The sequence below is a fragment of the Salpingoeca rosetta genome (genome assembly GCF_000188695.1).
Source record: "Salpingoeca rosetta unplaced genomic scaffold supercont1.3, whole genome shotgun sequence".
Taxonomy (NCBI): Eukaryota; class Choanoflagellata; order Craspedida; family Salpingoecidae; genus Salpingoeca; species Salpingoeca rosetta.
In genome coordinates this window covers 1,470,631-1,493,517 of record NW_004754931.1, presented here as the reverse complement: position 1 = coordinate 1,493,517, position 22,887 = coordinate 1,470,631, and the positions used below count along the sequence as shown (strand labels likewise).

General features: G+C 55.3%; 8 protein-coding genes across 8 annotated transcripts in view; 4 read left to right on the top strand and 4 right to left on the bottom strand.

Annotated features, from left to right (window-relative positions):
- Window positions 1–851: 851 nt before the first annotated feature.
- Window positions 852–2,562, bottom strand: PTSG_01895 (uncharacterized protein; the record flags this gene model as incomplete). The annotated part of the gene is made up of 2 exons (XM_004997819.1): window positions 852–1,029; window positions 1,325–2,562. 2 exons carry the CDS (start codon window positions 2,560–2,562, stop codon window positions 852–854), a joined length of 1,416 nt encoding a protein of 471 aa, XP_004997876.1.
- Window positions 2,563–5,376: 2,814 nt separating this feature from the next.
- PTSG_01894 (NO-insensitive guanylyl cyclase III) lies at window positions 5,377–10,218 on the top strand. Its single transcript, XM_004997818.1, has 7 exons — window positions 5,377–5,617; window positions 5,807–5,956; window positions 6,253–6,635; window positions 6,998–7,892; window positions 8,146–8,202; window positions 8,413–8,829; window positions 9,115–10,218. Exons 1-7 carry the CDS (start codon window positions 5,597–5,599, stop codon window positions 9,478–9,480), a joined length of 2,289 nt encoding a protein of 762 aa, XP_004997875.1. The 5' UTR covers window positions 5,377–5,596; the 3' UTR covers window positions 9,481–10,218.
- Window positions 10,219–10,235: 17 nt separating this feature from the next.
- PTSG_01893 (uncharacterized protein) lies at window positions 10,236–11,491 on the top strand. Its single transcript, XM_004997817.1, has 4 exons — window positions 10,236–10,329; window positions 10,584–10,716; window positions 10,925–10,985; window positions 11,190–11,491. The coding sequence occupies exons 1-4, from the start codon at window positions 10,253–10,255 to the stop codon at window positions 11,225–11,227; spliced, it is 309 nt and encodes a 102-aa protein (XP_004997874.1). The 5' UTR covers window positions 10,236–10,252; the 3' UTR covers window positions 11,228–11,491.
- Window positions 11,492–11,928: 437 nt separating this feature from the next.
- PTSG_01892 (transporter Sec61 subunit gamma) lies at window positions 11,929–12,723 on the bottom strand (the record flags this gene model as incomplete). Its single annotated transcript, XM_004997816.1, has 3 exons — window positions 11,929–11,935; window positions 12,297–12,399; window positions 12,630–12,723. 3 exons carry the CDS (start codon window positions 12,721–12,723, stop codon window positions 11,929–11,931), a joined length of 204 nt encoding a protein of 67 aa, XP_004997873.1.
- A 191-nt stretch (window positions 12,724–12,914) lies between these two features.
- On the top strand, window positions 12,915–17,039 carry PTSG_01891 (uncharacterized protein; the record flags this gene model as incomplete). Its single annotated transcript, XM_004997815.1, has 12 exons — window positions 12,915–13,107; window positions 13,340–13,468; window positions 13,774–13,842; window positions 14,010–14,051; window positions 14,212–14,530; window positions 14,885–15,021; window positions 15,252–15,392; window positions 15,617–15,729; window positions 16,101–16,191; window positions 16,475–16,548; window positions 16,755–16,857; window positions 16,944–17,039. Exons 1-12 carry the CDS (start codon window positions 13,036–13,038, stop codon window positions 17,037–17,039), a joined length of 1,386 nt encoding a protein of 461 aa, XP_004997872.1. The 5' UTR covers window positions 12,915–13,035.
- Window positions 17,040–17,082: 43 nt separating this feature from the next.
- Window positions 17,083–20,903, bottom strand: PTSG_01890 (uncharacterized protein; the record flags this gene model as incomplete). Its single annotated transcript, XM_004997814.1, has 11 exons — window positions 20,711–20,903; window positions 20,222–20,371; window positions 19,918–20,049; window positions 19,604–19,744; window positions 19,295–19,377; window positions 18,987–19,090; window positions 18,493–18,637; window positions 18,041–18,165; window positions 17,751–17,883; window positions 17,337–17,563; window positions 17,083–17,138 (listed from the first exon to the last, which is right to left on the bottom strand). Exons 1-11 carry the CDS (start codon window positions 20,792–20,794, stop codon window positions 17,083–17,085), a joined length of 1,380 nt encoding a protein of 459 aa, XP_004997871.1. The 5' UTR covers window positions 20,795–20,903.
- Window positions 20,904–20,965: 62 nt separating this feature from the next.
- On the top strand, window positions 20,966–22,867 carry PTSG_01889 (uncharacterized protein). The gene is made up of 6 exons (XM_004997813.1): window positions 20,966–21,226; window positions 21,563–21,622; window positions 21,862–21,944; window positions 22,077–22,178; window positions 22,343–22,410; window positions 22,542–22,867. Exons 1-6 carry the CDS (start codon window positions 21,016–21,018, stop codon window positions 22,627–22,629), a joined length of 612 nt encoding a protein of 203 aa, XP_004997870.1. The 5' UTR covers window positions 20,966–21,015; the 3' UTR covers window positions 22,630–22,867.
- PTSG_01888 (uncharacterized protein) overlaps window positions 22,535–22,887 on the bottom strand; it is a 21,732-nt gene continuing 21,379 nt past the window's right edge. The window contains exon 40 of the mRNA XM_004997812.1: window positions 22,535–22,887. This exon is cut by the window's right edge and continues 29 nt beyond it. The gene's annotated coding sequence lies outside the window, so the exon portion shown is untranslated.

Below are 22,887 nucleotides of genomic sequence, written 5' to 3'. Positions count from 1 at the left end.
TAAAGACGTCGGTAGGAATAAGAATCAGGGCGAGAACAGAGAAGGAGAGGCAAGAGGGGGGAGGGGGAAGCAAGGAGAGAGAAGAGGGGAGAGGTATATAAATCAGATGCAGCAAAGGCAAAGTGACGACATGTCACGATGCAGCGTGCGGAAGGGAAAAAGTGGGGGGAGGGGAGGCCACAACCGGGCGAGGAAGAAGAACGTGTGTCTGCAAACACAGTGTTCTTCCACATTTACGCGTGTCAGCGCATGTACAAGTGCAAACCCACAAACGCGCTCCTCCACGTGCCAGATGATGCACGAGCAAACCTCACAAGGGAGAGGAGAAAAGAGGCAGCAACAACACACACACACACACACACTGTACGCCACTCGACAAAACACAGGTCCAAGACACCATCCAACGCTCGCGTGCGGCAAGAAATGACAAGCCAGTTCGAACACAGCGTCCAAACACGAAAAGAGGGGAGAAAGGGGGAGGCAAGGGGAAAAGCCAACGGGGGAGGCCGCACACGGGCTGTACATAGATACAACTGTCCACACCTCGTGTGTACAGGTCAGCAGTTGAGGTGCACGTGTCATCAAGTAACACGCACAACAACAACAACAACAACAACAACAACAACAACAACAACAACAACAACAATAACAACAACAACAACAACAAAACAACAACAAAAACAACAACAACAACAACAACAAGATAACAGGAGCAAGAGAGGGTGAAACGAGAGGAAGGAGGCTTGCCCAACATCAACACACGCGCGTTGAGATGGAAGAGGGGAGGGGAGGGGTTTGTGGAGAGGAGGGGTCGGGAGCAGACGCTCACAGCTTGCAGTCACAACGCCGGCTCACAGAGACAGGCCGGGAATGTAGAACTGGCCCGCCACGACCAGCTCGAGGAGGCGCATGGCCTCGAGGTCACGCTGGCGACGGACGTTGACCAGCCGCTCCTGCAGCTTGTGCTGGTCTGCAAGCAGCTCCTCGGAGCGCTTGGTGTAGTACTTGAGTTCCTCCACCTGCTTCTGGCTGTTGTGTGTTCACAGGGATCATGCAGGCGTGCATGCAGGCAAGCAAAAGGCGCGTGGCAGGTGAGATCCACCCAAGTCAATGTGTGCGCAGGCAGTACAGTAAAGTCACACAAAACGCCGACGCGAAGGCGCGTACGACATGTTCTGCGCCACCGTCTACGTGTACAGAGGTCTACTCACGCACACACACACACACACACACACACACACAACACACACACACACATACCCACACACCCACCCACACACACACACACACACACAAAACGTGGAATGGAATGGCATGTACGTACCGGCGGCGGCGAGCGGCCATGCGTGAAACGTAACGCTGGTGTTCCTGCTGAGTGGGAGGCAGCTCGGCAATGCGCTTGCGGTTGCGCTTGCGCTTGCGCTTGGGCGCAGACTTGCGTGTGCCGCCGCGCTTCGTGGTGCGACGACCGACCCAGTTCTTGTCGGACACCGCCGAGGCCGCATCACTGGAGCAAACAGAGGAGCGGCCAGAGGAAGCAGAAGCTTCGCCCACGGCGTGGGCATGCATGATGTCCGCTGCCCTGTCCTCGGGCACAAGCTGCATGTTGGCCGCCCACGTGGACACCTCCATCATCGAGAGACTTGTGCCAGCGCTGGTGTTGGTGTTGGTGGTGCTGGTGTTGGTGTGGGCCAGCGTATCCGAGCCGTCAAAGTTGAACAGGTCCAAGTTGGAAGCCAGCAACGGCGTGAGTGCTGGGCCCTGGAAGTGGTGCATGTTTTCCTCCAGCGCAGCCAACGAGCCTGCAATCATGTTTGCATCGGGCAGACCGTGGTAAGCACCCAAACCGTTGGCGCTGCTGCTGCTGCTGCTGCTGCTGTTGCTGTTGTTGTTGTTGTCGTTGTTGTAGCTGCCGTAGAGGTTGCTGGTGCTGCTGTCGTGGCCGCTGTCGCTGCCTTGGGCCATGTCTGGGAAAGGCTCAAGTTGCGGCAGGGAAGAGAAGGACGAGGAGGCCGGTGCGCCTTGTGGCTGTGGCGGTGGCTGGCTGAACATGGCTGTGTTTGAGTGCGTGTGCACGTCCTCGGCCAGGGTTGCTCCTCTTGTGCTTGATCCATGCACAGCGTCGAATGCAGCGGGGATACCCATGTCTTGGACGGTCCCCTGCCCGAGGTGGCTGGCGAATGCCGTGTGAATGGCGGCCGGTGGAGACGTTGGAGCGACGTCGCTGGCAGAGTTGGAGGCCGTGAAGGACGAAGCAGACGTGAGGGAGTTGTCTGTCGTGGCACTGCTCCTGCGGTCGCGTGGGTCCGTCACTTGCTGGCCGCACGGCTGTGGTTGCTGTTGCTGTTGCTGTTGTGTGTGCACCACGGTGATGCCGGCGTCCGCAAGCTGTGGGGCGGGGCTGGTGCACCTGCGTGCGCTGGTCACGAACGCGTGGGAGTAGCCGTCTTGCTGTTGCGGGTCATAGCCGTCGTTGTTGAACGCCATGTCGAATGGGAGCATGACGGGGGTGGTCGCAGAAAGGTCCTCTGCCTGATGCACTTGGCTCTGCTGGTGGTACATGGTCGCAGACGAGGTGGGAGGAAGGGAGAGGGGGGTGTCGCCCTAGAGCACCCTTTACGTGTTCTTCTGCTGCTCATGTGCGTGAGGAGTTTGGGGGGGGGGAGGGGGTGAAGTGAATGAGCGAGTGAATGCGTGAATGCGTGTGTGTGTGTGTGTGTGTGTATGAAAAAATGTATGTGTGTGTGTGCGTGAATGTATGCATGTGTGTGTGTTTGTATGTGTGTGTATTTGGCTGGTTGGTGCCGTGTGTGCGATCCAATGCAAACTCGCCCTCAAAGCCCATTCACGAGTCACACTCATAGCCATTCACGAGTCGCACTCGTACACATTGTGGGCAAAACTTACTTGTCAAAAAGTCAAAGCCAGGATAGCAGCGGACACAAGGAGGGCTTGTCCGTTTGTCCCTTGGGTGCTTGCAAAACAAAGTTGAGAGGCGGACGGGGATGAGGGTGCGTGCCAGGGAAGGAAGCTGGAAGGCTTCTTGCTCGCTTGTCTCAGCGCCGTTATCGTCCTTCTTGGGTTGGTGTCCTGCGTGCTTGTGAAGGTGGTGGGGGGGGGAGAATCCAGACTTGTTCCAAACTTGGTTTGCCTTCTTGCTTGTCGTTGGTGTTTCGGCAATGCTTGATAACGGGTATGTGTATGTGTCGGTGCTATGTGTATGTGTCGGTGCGTGTGTATGTGTAGGTGCGTGTGTATGGGAGCGGAATGACGGGCGTGTGTAGCACTCCTTGTTTCGGCTTGGCTTCTTGGTTGTCGTTCTTGGTTGCAGAGGTTGATCGTGGAAAATGGATGGGAACAGAGGCACAATCACAACTGCACGAACCGTGTGTGTGTGTGTGTGTGTGTGTGAGTGTGTGTATGAGTGTACCCATGCAGGAAGAAGGTTCGCTGGTGCCCGTGCGTCAACTCCTTCTCTGTGTCAACTTTTCTTCCTTCTGCTTGTGTGTTTTGTGTGTTGCAGTTGCTTGAGCTGCTTGCTTGCGTGTGTGTGGTGTGTGTGTGTGGAGGGTTGTGTGTGTGTGTGTGTTGTATGTTGTATGTGCCGTCTTTGTCATCGTGTTTTGTTGTGCGTGAGTAGGCTGGCGAAACGTGCGGGAAGTTGATGCGTGCGTGGGCAATTGCAGGGTGTCTTCAGCCAATTTTCAAAAGAGCACGGCTTTCTTTGCGCTTCCAACTGAGCGTGTCGTCGCCGTCGCATTGTTGCCGCTGCTGCTGCATGCGCCGCAGCATCCCATCCACACACACACGCGCACGCACAGCCAGCATGCGCACGACATTCGCATGCATGCGTGCGCATGCAAGCAAGATCCCCACACCGCGCAAAATAGCAAAACACCAGCGCGTGCACCACGTGTCGACAACAATGTCTTGCCGTTGTGTTTTTTTCTGCGCGTATGACGCTTTCTGTGTGTGTGTGTGTGTGTGTGTGTGTGTGTGTGTGTGTTTGGTGTTTGTGCGGCAGTCCCACCTCCGGGCGAGTCAACCAAGCAAACGTCGGCAATCGTGGTATTGGGTAAGCTGTGACGGACAACTACGAAAAAACTTGCGAACCAGAGGCAACGCCACCTACAGCGCATCGTACAACAGTGTCTTGTGACCTGCACGCACGCGCACAGTGGGACGCTTTTGCTGTGGTGTATCACCAAACGGGTGTTTGAAGCTAACCGTTATGCGTTTAGCGTGCAAATGGTAAAAGTCACCAACGTCAGAAAGACCCGTCAGTGTGTAGCATGCATTTGGGTCTGTCCGGTTCAGCCCAACACAACGCAACACAACGCAACACAACGCAACACAACGCACTGCAAACGCAGCACACAACGCAGCACACAACGCGTCAACGAGGCAACAAAGTGTCCGTGCTGACGAAAGACTACGCGCGTGACCCATGCACACAACAGTTACCCCACAACACTTTTTCGCCCAGCAAAGCGCTACAGCACTTGTGCATGACTGCCCACTTCCCGCATCTCACACGTTTGTGATGCGTTTCCAGGCATGGGAAGGGAACACGGGCTTGGGATTTCAGGCAAAATTTTCAGGCATTCCGCTAGACGTTTTGAATGCTTGCGGTTGGGTGCTTGAAATGCAACAAGCTAAACCTGCGCACAACGATCATTCCAGGTGCTAAAATGCCGGGCCTGCAAAGAAAAATTGTTTGGAATATTGGTTGCAGTTTTTAGCCAATATTCGCCTTCTCGAAACGTGGTCTTTGTTCGTCGACGCCGCTTCCGTTTGGTGTTCTTTGTTGTTCCTTCTGCACTTCAGCGAAACACTGACCAGAGCTCGAAACATTCGCTTCCACTCCACACAACCGTCTCGCCGCGCAAATTTCAAACGTGGTTGTGTTCTGGTGCTTGCCCACGCTGTGACCTGACCTGACCAAAAAAACATCAACGCCACTGTGGTGGCTCGCGCGCACACATTCCACACGTGGCAGAGCAAGCCTTTTGTTCGTGCGCGTATGGGTGCAGGGTTGCGCTGCACGCAGATGTTTGCCACCACACGGCAGGCCCAACCAAAGGCAAGGCAACAACAGCAGCATTCGTCTCTTTGAAACCGGACAAAACAAACACCCAACACTGACCAACGTAAACACACACAACAGGCAAGAAACCCGTCAAGGCACATGCACAACCCTCGCAGACACCACACACACACCGCACAACCACACACCGCACAACCACACCCCACACGAACGCACACACACAGCTCCAACCGACAGCGAAGCTGCACACATTCCAACACGCACAGCTCGCTCACTTATGGAAGTGAGTAAGTCGATCCAAACCTTGGCTGCTGTTCATTTCCTTTTCAAAGCTGAGCATTAGCAAGCAGCACCTCGCATCCTAGCATATTGACGCAAGTCGACACGCCATATCGCATCAAGAAGCAACGAAGCAAGCAATCAAGACAAGCAGAAGGACCGGCACCAACGCACCCGACCAACACAAACCAAGCAAGGCCACGAGCAAGCAACTCACATCACAGACAAGCGTGCAACGAAGGCTCTCTTCTTCTCCACTGCACCAGCACCATGTACGGATTTCTTCATCAGGTACAACAAGTGCGAGTGAATGCGATCACGCCTGCCTCGGAGTGTGCATGCGATGCCGTGACGTGTGAGCGATGATGCACCTCCCTGCTGGCTGTTTGCAACCACACGCCACCCCCCCTCCCCCTTCAGCGTTCGAGCCTTCGCTCATGCCATGCTTGGTGCTTTGCCTCACACTGCCATGTCATGAAGGCCTTGACAGCATGGCTGCGGTCTCAGGATGGAGGCGAGCAGACGCTGAAGGACGTGTATGAACAGCTCAACATCACCGGCTCTCCCGATGACTTCTTCCGCCACTACTCGGACACCCAGACCATGCTCTTCCTCGACCTGGCATCCAAGGTGTGTGTGTGTGTGTGTCTGTGTGTGCGTGTTGGTGTGCTTTTGTGTGTGTGTGTGTGTGTGTGTGAGCGTGAGCGTGTGTGTGTGTGTGCGTGAGTGTGTGTGTGCGTGTGTGTGTCTGTGTGTGTGTGTGTGTGTCTGTGCCATTGTGCTATTGTGCTGCTGTCACATCCGTCCATGCTCTCCTCGAGTGCATCTACTACTTGTCATTGCATCCAACGCGCTCACCACCACCACGACCGCTACCACCACCATGACCGCTACCACCACCGACCGTGACTTATGGCTGCTGACAGGCGACGGGGCTGACGCTGGAGGAGTGCATGTACGAGGCAGGCAAGATGTCCATGGGCACCTTTGTGCGCAACGGATACGAGCCTGTGCTGCGCACCCTGGGGAAGGACTTCTTCACCATGCTCACCAACCTGGACAGCCTGCACGACAACTTCCTCTCCGCCTTTCCCGAGATGAAGGTGCCCTCCCTGCGCCCAGAGCGCAACCCGGATGACTCCATGTCCATCCACTACTACAGCCAGCGCCGCGGCCTTGCACCCTTCATGATGGGTGCCCTCAAGAGCTCCGCCAAGATGCTCTATGACCTGGACATTGACATCCACCACCGCCTCAAGCGCGGCAAGGACAGCGACCACGATGTCTTCCACGTCTTCATGGACCCAAGGTCTGTCTGTGTGTGTGTGTGTGTGTGTGTCTGTGTGTGTGTGTGTGTGTGTGTGTGTGTGCGTGTTTGTGTGTGTGTGTCTGTGTGTGTGTGTGTGTGTGTGTGTGTGTGTGTGCCTGTGTATGTTTGTGCGTGTGTGTTCGTGCATGTGTGTTCGTGCGTGCGCGTGTGTGTGTGTCTGTCTGTGCGTGTGTACATGTGCACATCTGTGCTATGTACACAACTGCACCACTGCACTGTCATACGTACGTGAAGCAGTACCTGACCCTTGCCTCCTGCTTTGCACGTCCGCACGTCCCAACCCCCCTCCCCTGACCCCACGCCCCCCTCTCCTCCACAACTCCACGAACCACACCAAACAGGGGCTTCCCCGAGGAGCCGCTGACGACGGCTGCGGACGAGAAGATGGCCACGGCGCAGCTCAATGCCGGCATGACAAACCGCCTCTTCCCCTGGCACTTTGCCGTGGACAAGGACATGAAGATTGTGTCCCTGGGCAAGCACCTCGCCTCCCGCATGAAGAAGGATTGCATTGGCATGCACGCGGAGAAGCTCTTCCGCATCGCCCGCCCCATCGACGCCACGTGGGACTTTGAGGACATCAAGGCGCGCTGCGACAAGCCGTTCCTCTTTGTCACCAACCCGAAGCGCATGCTGAGCGCGGAGGAGTATGCGGCCATGCTGAGCGAGCGGCAGCAGCGCCTGGCGCAGGAGGACCGCGAGCAGCGCCACTCAAACCTCATCCAGCAGTTTGAGCGCCAAAGTATCGATGCGCACGCACAGGAGAAAGAGGCTGCCGATGACTCGGCACGCCTTAACGTGCCCCGCTTCAGTGGATTCTCCGGCTGCCCCATGACAGGCCGTACTCCTTCGGGCCACACGTCCGCAACAACGTCCGCTGCCCACTCGCTGCGGAGCTCCATGGACGCCCATGACATTCGCGCACGGGCACTGCGCACGAACAACATCAAGTTGCATGGGGAGGTGGTGTTTGACGAAGAACAGCAGGTGCTGCTCTTCGTCGGTAATCCGCTCGTGCAATCAACTGAGGAACTCGACACGCAAGGCATTGACCTGGCCGACATGCCCATCCACTGCCACGGGCGCGAGGTGCTGTACAGCGCAATGTGCCAGGCCGTGTCCGCATCCAACTCGAACGAGGTTGAGGCCAAGCTTGCAGACCTCGATCGCTCCATGGCCGAAGTTCACTCCAAGAAGGAGCAGATTGACGGCCTCCTCCACAGCATTCTTCCGCCGGTGTGTGTGTGTGTGTGTGTGTGTGTGTGTGTGTGTGTGTGTGTGTGTGTGTGTGTGTGTGTGTGTGTGTGTGTGTGTGTGTGTGTGTGTGTGTGTGGGTGGGTGTGGGTGTGCAGGTGTGTGTGCAGGTGTGTGTTTGCCTGTGTTCATGTTCGTGTGTTAACGAGTGTTTGCTTGTGCGTAAGTGCATTGTTCTTGCCACCATGCATGGTCTCAAATTCCCTTCCTTCTCTTCCTCTTCACCAATCCCCAGGTGGTCGCAGATTCTCTGGCACGTGGCGAGATCCCGGCCGCCGAGCAATACGAGCACGTGCGTTGTGCACATGTGTGTGCGTTGTGCACATGTGTGTGCGTTGTGCATTTGTGTGTGCGAACATCAGATGCTCTGCTGTTGCTCTGCTATTGCCCCAAATCTGTGTCCCTTCACCCAATCAACCACCCTCTCAAGCTTACATTCACATACACATGTATACACACACATGCACGCACACGCACACGTGGAATGCAACCATTGCGCCAGGTGACTGTTCTGTTCAGCGACATTGCGGGCTTTACGAACATCTCCTCAGAAGTGCCCTCGCTCGAGGTGATGGACATGCTGCACGAGCTGTTTGTCAAGTTTGATGACTTGGCGGACCAGCACGGCTGCTACAAGGTGGAGACGATTGGCGACGCGTACATGGTGACGGCGGGCTGCCCGGAGGAATGTGAGGACCACGCTCTGCGCATCGCCCGCTTGGCCATTGACATGGTGCGCACGGCGCAGACGGTGCTCTCGCCGCTCGATGGTGAGCCACTCCGCATCCGCGTTGGGCTGCACTCTGGCCCGTTGATGGCCGGCGTTGTCGGGCGTGCGCGTCCACGCTACTGTCTGTTTGGCGACACCGTCAACGTCGCCTCGCGCATGGAGAGCAACGGCCTGCCGGGATGCATCCAGGTGTGTGTGTGTGTGTGTGTGTGTGTGTGTGTGTGTGTGTGTGTGTGTGTGTGTGTGTGTGTGTGTGTGTGTGTGTGAAGTGTCTTCGCTGTCTGCGTCAGGGAGTCAGGGCATGTTTATCTCTCTCTCTCTCTCTCTGTGCCTGTGAATTTGTATCTGTGTACCTTACCCTTACCGCCTCTGTAAGGTCAACTTATACCTCACACCCTCTTCATCACCCCGGCCGTTTGCCCCGCCTCCCTCCTTTTTGTTGTTTGCCATCCCCTCCGCTTCCAATCATCACAGGTTACGTATCGGTTTCTGCGGGCGCTGCCCCCGGGCCATGACTTTGTGATTGCGTCTCGTGGTCACATCACTATCAAGGGCAAGGGCACCATGAAGACTTTCTTGCTTTTGGGCCGCCAGGACTCGAACGACGACCCACTTGTGCCCACGGACGACGATGAGCAGTCTGTGAGCGAGGATGTTCGATGCGCGCTCGCCTTGAACGCCCTCAAGCAACGGCTGCATCAGACGGCAACCGCGCTTCCAACAAGTGCAAACAAGGGTGGGAAGACAAGGGACAATGCACTTGGTACATCGCTCTCGCAGCGCACGTCCCGTACTCTTCGCTTGGTTGGCTCCATGAGCAACGGCTTTCAAAACGCCTAGCTGTGATGCTCTACACCCTGCGAGCATTCGACAAGGCCCGTGCGTCCGTGTTTGGTTGCATCTGTGTGGTGATACGCAACTGTCTGCTGCGATTCAAGTCATATCCCACACCCCCATGTCAGCATACACGCTTTGTTCACCTGTCCAGTTGTTCATAGTCTCGTTGTGATGTGGGTGTAATCACTGATGGAGTTCTCACTGAGATGTCGCGCTCGAGCCACAACCCTCTCTCCTTCTCTCCATTCTTGTTTTGTTTGTTTTAATGACTGATTTCTTTTCTGAGCAGCGCGTGAAATGGTGTGCTGGTGTGATTGCATGACGCGTGCATGAGATAGTGCGTGTGTATTGGCAACCACGTGTCGTGCTCGCGACCCCAAGTTCTACATATTTTGTTCTTGCTTGCGTGATGTGGATGTGATGACAGCCCGATGGATGGCGCCCCCACTCCCTTTGCTTTACTTGCTTTACTTTACTTTGCTTTGCTTGTCCATTTCTTAATTTCTGCTTGTGTTGTGGTGATGATCGCATCCCCTGCTTGTTGCTGGTTGATTTGGTGCGGCAGTCAGGTCGCTTGTACGCGCATTGATACAGCTGTGACATGACACTATGATGTGTGTGACATGACATGACGCAGCAGTGTGACATGAGTGACATGATGTGTTGTGACACTGGAGCCAGGGGTATGTGCCATGCCTGCAGCACGCTTTACTCTATCGCGACACCATAAAATGTAGTGACACATTTATTTCCTTTCAGCAGCACGACGACAAAAATGGCGGAGCGCTTGCGACGGCTGGGCATGCTGAGCAGGTCCATCTTTGGACAGGTGGTGCTGCCACCAAATGTTCGGTGAGATCACGCGACAACATGCGCGCGCGCGCGTGTGTGCGTGTTAGTGTTAGTGTTTGTGTGTGTGTGTGTGTGTGCGTGCGTGTGTGTGTGTGCTTTGTTGAGTGCGCTTTTGTTGAGTGTCCTTTGTTGAGTGCGCTTCTCTGTGTGCATCCACACAGCCATGTTGGTTCGGTGCGTGCAACTTGCTGCCGCCCATGCTCAGCTTCCCATGCGTATGATGTGTCACGCCTCCCGCTGCTTTGCGTGCGTAGGTCACCGACTCGGCATCTGAAGAAAGCGACAAAGGCAGAGGCCATGATGCGCTACTACCCGGAGACAGTCATGCACCAGAACAAACTCCTCACGCGAATGATTGCAGCCGGCATCTACCTAGACGAGAAAATGGTGTGTGCGTGTGTGTGTGCGTGCGTCTGTGTGTGTGTGTGTGTTTGTGTGTGTGTGTGTGTGTGTGTGTGTGTGTGTGCGCGCGTCTCTCTGTCTCTACCTTAGCCCCTCTGTCCCACCTTCATCCCTCTTCCTCTCTTTGCCTCTCTTCTCTCTGTTACATCGGTGTGTTTATAACGCTCGTTTGCTCCCATTGTGGCGATGGCAGATCTACGAGGGCGAGAAGAAGGTGATGAACGAGAAGCGCGGCCGCGTGCCAACACGCAAGGGTAAGCTTTGACCTTGCACACGTGTGTGTGTGTGTGTATGTGTGTGTGTGTGTGTGTGTGTGTGTGTGTGTGTGTGTGTGTGTGTGTGTGTTTTCCTTCGACGAGCAAGAGCAATCATTCCCTGTCATTTCCCACCGACCCCTCATTCCCGTCCACCCCCCCCCCAAACACACACACGCGTGTTTGTCACTGTGTTCATGTTAGGCGAGGGTAAACGTGCCCAGAAGAAGAAGAAGAAGTAAGGAAGCACCACGGTGTTGTGCTGCAGCGTCCCTGATGATGCTCCTGACTTTTCGCGTAGCTGATCCTCATCACATGTTCTTGGTTCCGTCGATTCCTCCTTGTTTTGGTTCTTCCCCTTCCCTTCAACAATGTACACACGCCGACAAGCGACTCGATATTGCCTTCCTCTGTCTCATGCAAGAGCGAACGCACGCATGCTCGTCCACCTCGAAGCGAGTCCAAGCCAAAAACACATGCACACGCAGAGTTCATTCACGTCATGGGTGTATTGTCAATTCAACAGACACCCCACATCACCTGTAAGGGGGAACGTACGCATACGCACACATACGAACACATACGAACACATACGAACACGCACATCCTGACGCACAAACTTGACCAAACACAAAACCAACAAAGACAACTGACATGCGTGCAAGAAGACAAGCACGGTGCACGCACAGGGGTGTGGTACGGCCACACACAAACGAGACGAAGCAAAGCAGCGGCAACACGGGTGGATGGCTCGGGGTACACCGGCGGCGACAACACATCAAACCATCACGAATACAGAGGCAGTCGAACCACCACGAGCTGCGTCAAGCAACAGCATGTTGAACAAAGAAAGTCATATGAAGAACGTGTTGCACTTGACATGGGGGATCTAGAAACGGCAAAGATCGCGCGGCATGCACACGGCCTTGCGCTGCACGTGACATCAGGATCTGTTTGTGGGGATGGCAGCGCAAAAACAAAACAGGAAAGTATGAGCAGAGTCGACAGCAAAGCGGCGAATTAACACACAAAACCACACAGGGACACTTGACAACACTTTGAGAACATTTGGAGACGGTTGATGTGGCGGGCTGTGTCAACACAGAAATGCGCAAGCACAAGCACGCACACATTTGCGCGACTATCGTCAATTGTCTACCCATACACAACACACACACACACACACTCTCTCTCTCTCTCGTCTTCACGCACATGCCCACAACAAAAACACTCGTCTTCACTCATGCCCACAACACACAACACACGACATACAGAACTACACAAACGCATACACTTCGATGCAACACGTACACAATGATGTTGTTGATGGGAATGTGGATCAGCTTGACGAAGAAGCCGAGGAAGCCGAGGACAAGAAGGCCAAACACAGCCATGAGAGCTGTGAGCTGGTACTCTGCATAATGTGTTGTGTTGTGTGCCGGGAAAACGTGAGTCAGCCGAACTGGTGTGCAAGCGTCTTCATGCACTGTGTGTGCGCTGGCAATGCACACTGGCATCCATGCATCAACGAACTGATGCAGACACCGCCAAAAAAAAGCTCGCACACACCAAACACATCACATCACGCAACAACGCATTTAACCCCAAGCATCCTCACACACACACACACACACACAAACACACCTGCAGAGTTGGGGCGCTGGCAGTTGTTGAAGAAGGTGATGCTGCTCTTGGCAAAGGAGATGAGCGGCTGCACAAACCTCTCGACCTCATCCATGATGATCGGTTGTTGTTTGGGAGCGGTGTTGGTGCAAAGGCCTTGCTTGCTTGGTGGAGGGAGGGAGTTTGGCGAGTGAGCAGCAGTGGAGAAATGCCTTGGATTGCGGAATGTTTGCTGAAGTCTTAAACGAATTATCCTCATGACGTGGATTTGGCCCTTTCTGCTGACGCCCAACCAATTTCTGCTGACGGCCCAAAACAACGGAGACGAAGGGGAAGGACGCAGCCAATCTCTCGCTCGTCAGCCAACACACACCCCTACGGCTTGTGCTCGTCGTGCCTTCTTGCTTGGGAGCAACCTCTGACGTCCATGCAAACACGGCCACGAGATCACGTCTCGGTGCAGCTCGGTGGTGGTGGCGGTGGTGAATTTGGCAACCAGGTGTGTGTGTGTGTGTGCGATGTTTGTGTGTGTGTGTGTGTGTGTGCCTGTGTGTGTGTGCGTGTTTGTGTGTGGCGCGATGGTTTTGTGAGCGCGCGATGTTTGTGTGCCTGTGTGTGTGTGTTTGTGTATGCTTGTGTGCGCCTTTTCTGGTCCTGATGCGATGTGAGTCGACTCATCATCCTCTTGATGTGTGCAATTGCGCTCTCGCTTTTCCCTTCATGTGATGCAGAGAGCGTGGATGGCGCGAGGGCGCAAGCTGGCAATTGTGGTCATTTGCTTGATCGCCCTTGCTCTGTTCGCTTTTCCTGGCACAGCAACAAACACAAACCACCCCGATGTTCACCACCAACGCGCTCGCGTACGTGAGCGGAGAGAGGCAGGGAGGGAGAGTTTGCGCACATGTTTGTCTGCGTGTGCGTGTGCGTTCTTGGTGTGGTTGCTCAATGCCTCTTGAAACGAGACAGCGTAGCAGTCATGCTGTAGCAGTCTCGCTGAACACGCCAGCATGTGTACTGAATCACAACAGCCCTGCATCAATCCAAAGAACACACGTGCGCGCACACACACACACACACACACTCTCTCTCACACACTCACACACACACACACACACACACGCACACACACACACACACACACTCTCTCTCTCTCTCTCTCACGTAGGATCTGAGTGGGAGCAGCACCGAGTCCTTGCAACAGCAGCTGCGCAACTCCCTGCGCCGGCTTGAATCGGTACGACCAGCACCCCTCCCTGCTCTATTCTACTCCATAGTTGTGCTGTTGCGCCCCTTAAACCCAAAGCTTCCAACCACCTCCAATCTACGGCATCACCTCACACGTGCACACGCACACACACACACACATACACACACGCACACACACGCACACACACCTTCCAGGAGAATGTTGCATTGCAAGGCGTCATCGACAAAGAAACACAGGTGTGTGTGTGTGTGTGTGTGTGTGTGTGTGTGTGTGTGTGTGTGTGTGTGTGTGTGTGTGTGTGTGTGTGGCCATTTGGATGCGGCACGGTATGGAAGCAGCCGCTCACGTGGGCCTGGTCTGATGATGCATGCGTGATCCCCCCTTGCCTAACTACAGCGGCTGCGTGAGCTGCAGCGAGCTGTCGCCGATGGCAGCGTCCCTGTAAGACACGACGGCGCACACCAACAGCAGCAGCAAGCCGCTGCCCTTCAGCCACCACAACAGCAACAACAGCAACAACAACAACAACAACAACAGCAGCAGCAGCAGCAACATGCACAGCAGCAGCAGCAGCAGCAGGCGGGTAATGGCGGTGCTGTCACGAACCATGCAGGTGCTGCGTCGCTGGGACCAAATGGCCTCAACATCCCCACACCTGCACAGCACACAGACAAGCAGCGCGCTGTCGTGGACGCCTTCCGGTGGGCGTGGAAAGGTGTGTGTGTGTGCGTGTGTGTGTGTGTGTGTGCGTGTGTGTGTGTGTGTGTGTGTGTGTGTGTGTGCAGGCGTGTTGTTTACTCTGTGGCAGAAGTGGTGGTTGCTCTGTGGCCGGCGTGTTGTTTGTTCTGTGGCAGGCGTGTTGTTTGTTCTGTGGCAGGCGTGTTGTTTGTTCTGTGGCTGTGCATTCCACCGCATGCTGCATACAACGATAACCCCACTCACGGTCATGGCTTCTCACCAACGGCACCAACAACGCCCCCATCGCCACGATCATTGCAATCCCCCCTCGCAATGCCTACAATCACCCGCCTCCATCCCACGCCGCCACCGCCGCTGCACGGGTGCGCAGGGTACAAGGCGTACGCATGGGGCCACGATGAGCTGCTGCCGGTCACCAAGGGCCACAACGAGTGGTTTGGGCTCGGCCTTACCCTCGTCGATGCGCTCGACACCATGTACCTCATGGCGCTCACCGACGAGTACAAGGTCCCCTGTTGTGTTATCTTGTGTGTTATCTTGTGGTGTCTTGTGGTGTCTTGTGTTGTCTTGTGGAGTGTGGCTGCTTGTGGTGCCATGAGAACGACCGTGTGCGAGTGACTGCATGTGTATAGCTAAGCTGTAGTCGACGTGGACGCGTGCACGCGTGGAAATTAGACTCATCCGCCTTTTGTTTCCCCACCCTCTCCTCTTCGGCACGTGTGTGCGCACACCCACAGGAGGCGCGGGATTGGGTGGCGCATGATCTGCAGTTGGACAAGAACGTCGACGTGAATCTGTTTGAGTGCACCATTCGCGTGCTCGGCGGGCTGCTCAGCTGCTACGCCCTCACAGGCGACCCCCTCTACAAGAACAAGGCCGTGCGTTGTCTTGCTTTGCGGTGCATTGACACTCGCATGCGCGCGTCTGTGTCGGCCCTGATGATGTTTCCTGTGCACACACACCAACACACGCCACAATCACACACACACCAACACACGCCACAATCACACACACACACACACACACACACATACGCACACACACACACTCACACACTCACACACACACACACGCACACACACACACACGTGTACGTTTGCAGATTGATCTTGGGCAGCGGTTGTCGCACGCGTTCAACGAGAACTCGGGTGTTCCCTTCTCCGACGTCAACCTCCAGTCCGGCATCGCCCACAAGCCGCGCTGGGGCCCAGACAGGTGCACCACTTGTCCCTTCTTCTCTATCTCTCTGTTTGGCGTTTTGTGTGTGATCGTGTGGATGTTGGGGTCATCTGCGTGCGCACAACTTGCGCGCGTGTGTGTGTGTGTGCGTGCGTGTGTGTGTGTGTGTGTGTGTGTGTGTGTGTGTGTGTGTGTGTGTGTGTGTGTGCGTGCGTGCGTGTGTGTGTGTGTGTGTGTGTGGTGTTGGCAGAAGGGCGTGTGATTGTTCGCCGCATTGCCTTGGCTCTTTCCCATTCCACCACACTCACTCATGCACCACCATGCATTTCCACTTCCTCCTCCTCTTCCTCCTCCTCCTCCTCCTCCTCCTCCTCCTCCTCCTCCTCCTCCTCGTGTCGTCACTTCAGTTCCACTGCGGAGGTGTCCACCATCCAGATTGAGTTCAAGTATCTCGCACATGTGTCCGGAAACCGCAAATTCCACGACCGCGTCACGCAGGTCCGCGCCCCGCTGCTGCTGTCTGCGTGCGCGCGTGTATGCGTGTGTGTGTGTGTGTGTGTGTGTGTGTGTGTGTGTGTGTGTGTGTGTGTGTGTGTGTGCGTGCGTGTGTGCGTGTGTGCGTGTGTGCGTGTGTGCTTTGTTGGTTGGCAACTTGCTCGTGTAACTTGCTTGCTTGTATGCTTTGTTGGAGGTACGAGTGTGAGGCACCTCACCTCGCCTCGCCTCTCCCTGCTGCTGCATGCAACACATCTTCACTGTTCGTGGTCTGACACAACACCAGGTGATGGAGCACCTGCGATCGCTCCCGAAGAAGGACGGCCTAGTCCCCATCTTCGTCAACGCCAACACGGGCAGGTCCGGAGTACACATGCACATGGCAATGTCGCACCCCCTGTTTTGATGCGCCCCACATTACATGCATTTCACACGTAACCCCCCTCCCCAACATGCTCTGCTCGTGTCTCAACACCGACTCCCCTCTCGCCCGCCGCGCCTATACCCCTTCCATCTTTGCCCACGCCCCGATCCTCTTGGTGCCGCATTGATTGATGGCGGGACAGGTTCAGCGGCAACACCATCACGCTCGGGGCGCGCGGCGACAGCTACTACGAGTACCTCCTCAAGCAGTGGCTCATCACCGGCAAGCAGGAAACCGTCTACAAGGTGTGTGTGTGTATGTGTGTGTGTGTGTGTGTGTGTGTGTGTGTGTGTGTGTGTGTGTGTGTGTGTGTGTGTGTGCGCGTGTGCAGAGGTGCGTGTGTAGCTACGCCGGTGATTGGAGCTGCGAGGTGAAAGTTGTCGTCGAGTGGATGCCAAGCGTGTGGCTCGCTGCATTGTTATTGTAATGTGTTTGCGTAGAGATGGCAGCAGGAGCTACACATGACCAACTCACTTCTTGCCGCACGGGTTGCCGTTGCACAGGCCACACCGCTTGTACCGGTTCTCTGCAACGTGAAGCAGTGGGATTTGGACGTCAGAACCTATGGCCCGGCAAACACAATACGCCACAAGCAAACACACACACACACAACACAACACAACACAACACAAGTACACAACACAAGTACATAACACAACACAACCCAACACAACACACACACACACACGTGCACGTGGCATATATGGCGCAAATGCAAACGTACTTCGCATGGCGTTGAGCTGCTGCTGGCGTTTGCGCTGTGCAGCGCGCTGCTCATCCATTGCACGCGGTCGCTTTGCAGCATTGGATTCATCATCATCATCATGATCATCATCACCATTGGCAGCGTCGGAGGCGGCCCGTGGTCCCGACTTCTCGCCGCCCGCTGCCTTAGACTTTTGCGGCTTCTGCTGCTTCGCACGTGGCCCCGGCTCGCGCTCAAGCAGCGCCCTGACGGGGGTGGAGTGGAGGGTGGAGTGGAGGGTGGTCGTGAGGATGAGCTGTGGTGACCCGCAAACAGTGACAACGAAGAACAAGGCAGCGTTTGCAGAGCGACGCACGCACACACACACACACACGCACACACACACACATGCACAGCAGGAGCAGGTGTACACGAAAAATGGCATTAACCGACTTGTCCGAGTTGTGGTTGCGGGGGCGGGGCTGGCAGCGCCAGACGGGGATGCGGGGGTGCTCAAAGTCTGGCGAGCAGGACGGCAGCGCGTGGAGGGCCGCCGTCTCCGTGTCGTGCTCCTCTGTCCACAGGCCTGGTGGACAACGGTGATGGTGGTCGTGGCGAGGATGGTGATCCGGTGATAGGGGAAGGTGGGCAGAGGGGTGAGTCGAGACGATAAGAAGTGACGGTGTGTTCGAGAACATGGCAGCAACAACAAAGCACAGCAGCAACAGCAGCCTGCCACCAACCCTGCTTCATCTCCTCATCGCGACGGCGCCTGAGGTTTTCGTTGAGGGCGGCGGCGACGGCAAGCAGATCATCGTGCGATCGCGCCTTGGCAAGGTCGGTCCGCAGGTCCGGGTAGTCGTTCACGCTGCACCAACGGCGGACAGCACGTTTGGGCAATGAAGTTGTGTGTATGTAAGTGTGTGGTTGCGTCGGTGGGCGTTGTGAATGTGTGGTTGTTTGTGTTGTGTTGTGTCGGTTGGGTTGGTTGGTTGTTTGTTGGGTGCGGGGTAAGTGGGCGGCAGCGAGAGTGAACAGAGCTGGCGGCAATGGGGCGACGAGAAATGGACAGTGGTGGGTTGTCTTTGTGCTGTTGTGTGCGTGTGACGGTAAACAAGTACACGGGTGCCGTCCAGCCCTGTGTGCGGGCGCGTGACATTCCCCAGCAATAATGCGATGCAAGTTGGCGTCGCACCATTTGTGGTAGAGCTTGAAGAGGTGGGCCTTGCAGCAGGCGACAGATTCGCCGTGCTTGAGAGCCAGCCCCATGTACTCATCAACCATCTCCCACAGCAGCGGGTACTGTCCAGAGAACACCGCAGGGTTCACCAAGTGCGTTTCTGAAGCAGAGTGTGCACGCAGCAGCAGGCGGCCAGTGAGATAGGTGAAAACTCGCCAGACGCGAAAAGTGAACACATGTGCTTGTTTTTTGTTGGTCACGTGTACACGTGTATCGAAACCCGTCACTGTGTCCAAGGCAGTGTGCCTACACCAGCAATCCGGATAAAGCGTGACCACACACACACACACACACACACACACACACACACACACACACACACACACACACACACACACACCACCGCACATAGCGTCTACAATGGCTCTGTCCCCTGCCTCCCAACCAACTAACCAACCAACCAATCAACCAACCAACGCTTTGTCCCCCCTGCACCATGTGTTCCAGACCTGAAGACATGACGCCGTCCACCCCCGTGTACTCGATGCACTTGTCAATGTCGGACGTGTACAGGATGTTGCCGTTGGCGACAACAGGGATGCTCACCGCGTTCCTGCACACCAGGAGCAAATGGAACGCGACGAGATGGGTGGATGTGTTGTGTTACGTGAGGACGACAGGTGGTGAAATACTGTTGAGCAAGTTGAACAAGCACAGCGCATGCTTGTGGCACCTCAGGACTACAGACAACTGCAACCACGCGCAAGGCAAGCAGGCTCTCGGACATTGGATTCACGATCCACGATCCACGACTTACTTGATGGCTTTGATGTAATCCCAGTTTGCAAGGCCGGAACGAGGGCCCTTCTGCACTCGCGTTCGCCCGTGCACCGTAAGCAGCTGTAGCGTGTGTGGTTGTGTGCGTGCGCGTGTGTGTGTGTGTCGTGATGAAAACAAAGAAGACATGGCATCAAGCAGAGGCATGGTGGAGTCAAGGTGCACGTGTGAACGGCATGCATAACAGCGACATCCACACACACACACACACATACACGCACACACGCACGCATACACGCATACACGCACACGCACATACACACACAGCGCCAAAGCAGGTCATTCTAACCTGGCAGCCACTTTCTTCCAGCATGCGCGCATACGCGAGCGTCTTATCCAGATCATCAAAGATGCGAATCTTGCACGTCACGGGGACGCTCAGTTCCGCGTGCAAACGCTTCACAATGGCAGAGATGGTATCCCATTCATCCTGCAATGACACGCACACGCGTGTATGTGTCCATGTGTGAATTGGGCGTTTGCCTCCGTTGCATTCAGGACAGCAGATGTGCATGGCTGAGGCATTCCAACGGTGGACAAGAGCACCAGCTACGACGACAACAACGGCAAATAGCAACGACATCGACAATAATTACCGTGTACCTGCAAGAAGGCACCGTATCGACCGCGACGAGCAATGTTCTGGGGGCATCCGAGGTTCAAGTCCACAGCATCGCACTTGTCCTCCACATACTTAGCTGCCTCCAGAACCGTGTCGGGATCGTTGCCACAAAACTTGATTGAGAGACAGCGCCAGCAGCAGTGCATCGTGAGCACGAATGGCGGGTCAAATGAGATGCAGCGCTGGATATCGAGGCATCGCATGTGCAAGCGCAACAAACGCGACCCCTGCAAGGTAACAGGGCCCAAGTGCAGCGAACGCAGACGGATTGCAGCTTGTACGTACCTGGACGATGAGGGGGCGATCCTCGGCGCACGTGGTGAAGTTCAGTTTGCGGTAGTTGGCGTCCCTCACAAACACACCAGAGTGCAGCATGGGTGTATAGCACAGGTGTGCGCCATACGCGCGAGCCAGCAGGCGCCAGCTCAGCTCGCTCTGCCCATCATGTTGTGGGGATTGTTGGATAGGGACGCATACAAGTGGTGAGCTGGACACACATGCCCCGGGCGCAGGCACAAGCAACTGTTGACCGCGGTGTACATACACACATACACACATACACACATACAGACACGTGTGTGTACATACAGACACACAAACACACAGACACACGCACACAGCCACACATTCACACAGACGCAGACACACACAGACACACACACACACAGACACATGCACGCAGACACACGCAAACACGTACACAGACACACGCACACAGACACGCAGACACACGCAAACACGCACACAGACACATGCACACAGACAAACACTCACCTGGTCCACCATTGGTGCGACAATGTGCTTTGGAGACTTGAGCACATGGTGAAAGAACTTGGCACCTCCAGGCTTGGCCGACATGGCTGTTTGGTGGTGTTGTTATCGCAGCACGGAGTTGGAATGTAACTCACAAGCACAACAAATGCACACGAGAACAGCACGCATGCATGCAAACACACACGAGACAACGTGGTCTGCAATCGCGGGGTGGTACGAAATGTGACAGATAACATTCGCAAATCGTCACAACTCGCGTTTGTTGTTTGGGGTGGAAGGACTTTACACAGAGAGCATCCACACACATGGCACAGCTGCCGCTTGTGTTGTCGCTTGGTGGTGTGCTGCGCACTGCGAGTGTTGTTGGCAGGATGCGGCAGCAGCAGGCTGTCGTGTGGCCGCGAGAAGGCCGGTGGTCGTTCTTGTCGTCCTTTCAGCTGCGCTGGATGAGTGCAGACAAGGGCAGCAAGCAGCGGAGCGGCGGCGACTACCTGTTTTACGGTCCCATTCCACAAGGTCAGTGGGATGTGACTTGCGACAGGGCATCGTCTCGCACATCCTTCGTCCCATCACCACACACATGGCAGCGCATGTACGAGCACCTAATTCTTTTGGCTGTCTTTTTTTTTTTTTTTTTGCTTGCAGCATCAAGTACAGCGGTCTCACACACTCGTTTGGTGCTTTGTGTGTGTGCGTGTGGGGGGGGGGCAAACAACATTCTCTGTCTCTGTCTCTGTCTCTCTGTCTCTGTCTCTGTCTCTGTCTCTGTCTCTCTGTCTCTGTCTCTGTCTCTGTCTCTGTCTCTGTCTCTGTCTCTGTCTCTGTCTCTGTCTCTGTCTCTCCTGTGAGCAGAAGCACTCACAGCCACCTATTCAAGGAGTGGCGGTGCTGGAGGCCAGCATGTAAACAAAGGTAGGAACATGGCCACACATGAAACGGCCGTGTACACAGTGTACACTTGTGCGTGTGTGTGTTTTCGTGCGTACATGTGTGCGCGTGCATATGTGTGCGGTGCAGCTTAACCGAACAATCCCATTCACAGCTGTACGTGGCTGGGCCTGTTGGACTACTGCCCGCGTTGCAGCATAGCATGCTGCGCATCATCAACTCACTAACTCTCTCTTTGCGCGTGCGCTGTTGCACATGGCTAGTGAGCACAAAGGTGACACTACGCTTCAACGTCGACGAGGCTTACTGGCTAACGGAAGAAGCCAAAGCAGCCATCAAGACGAACGTGCGTGTTCGGATGTGTGTGTGCTTGTGGATGTGCGAATGTGTGCATGCCTGCATGACCAGTGCCTACTGCGTGTACATGCACATGCACAGTGACACGGTTCCCGCTCCAATCACCTTTGTTGATTTGCAGTTATCAACGCGCATGAATAAGCAAGGTGAACTCGTCGTGCAGTGTCAGGACACACGATCACAAAACCGGAACTACGATCTGGCTGTTCAACGCATGACCGAGGTGTGTGTGTGTGTGTGTGTGTGTGTGTGTGTGTGTGTGTGTGTGTGTGTGTGTGTGTGTGTGTGTGTGCGAACGTGCATCATATTCCCCTGTGTAGCCAGATTCTGCATGCCGCTACTGTGATGCTATCTGGACGCATAACGTGTTGGAAATGCAACTGACAGATGTGCGTGGAAGCGACCAAACAGGACAAGGAAGCATCAGCCCAACAGCAGGCCAAAGTGAAAAAACTGTCAGTCAACACCATGCACGCGTGCGTGTGTGCCCGTGTGTGCCCTGGTGGTTTGGTTCGGTGTTCCATACTATCCCCCCTCCAACCCATGCATCACATGACCGCGGTGTTTCTTGCTTGCTTGTGTGCAGGAAGCGCCAGTTTAACGAGAGGCGACTGAAGGAAAAGAAGAAACAGAGCCAGAAGAAGGCCGATCGCAAAGGATCGCTCGACTTTTAACGAAGCGGCACTGCACTCACAGTGGTGGCGTGAACAACCAAGCAAACGCACAGCAGGCAACGCACTTCATCGCGAACATGTGCGAGTGCGCTGGCCTGCCGTGGTTTCGAATGTAATGAACTGAACAGGATGTTTCGTGTTTGAAGCAGACAGGCCGACGTGGCGGCTATCCAAAGTTGTGTGTGTGTGTGTGTGTGTGTGTGTGTGTGTGTGCGCGTATGTGTATGTGGGGGGGGGGGGAGTGTGCACGTGTGTCTG

Bases quoted from the DNA above. Each gene is read 5' to 3' on its own strand.
- PTSG_01894 (XM_004997818.1), top strand. From the start codon at position 5,597: ATGTACGGATTTCTTCATCAG. The intron at 5,618-5,806 runs GTACAACAAGTG...CATGTCATGAAG, and splicing joins TGTACGGATTTCTTCATCAG to GCCTTGACAGCATGGCTGCG. The intron at 8,203-8,412 runs GTGCGTTGTGCA...CCATTGCGCCAG, and splicing joins CCGCCGAGCAATACGAGCAC to GTGACTGTTCTGTTCAGCGA.
- PTSG_01893 (XM_004997817.1), top strand. From the start codon at position 10,253: ATGGCGGAGCGCTTGCGACGGCTGGGCATGCTGAGCAGGTCCATCTTT. The intron at 10,330-10,583 runs GTGAGATCACGC...TTGCGTGCGTAG, and splicing joins GTGCTGCCACCAAATGTTCG to GTCACCGACTCGGCATCTGA. The intron at 10,986-11,189 runs GTAAGCTTTGAC...TGTTCATGTTAG, and splicing joins CCGCGTGCCAACACGCAAGG to GCGAGGGTAAACGTGCCCAG.
- PTSG_01889 (XM_004997813.1), top strand. From the start codon at position 21,016: ATGGCACAGCTGCCGCTTGTGTTGTCGCTTGGTGGTGTGCTGCGCACT. The intron at 21,227-21,562 runs GTCAGTGGGATG...TCCTGTGAGCAG, and splicing joins TTACGGTCCCATTCCACAAG to AAGCACTCACAGCCACCTAT. The intron at 21,945-22,076 runs GTGCGTGTTCGG...GTTGATTTGCAG, and splicing joins AAGCAGCCATCAAGACGAAC to TTATCAACGCGCATGAATAA.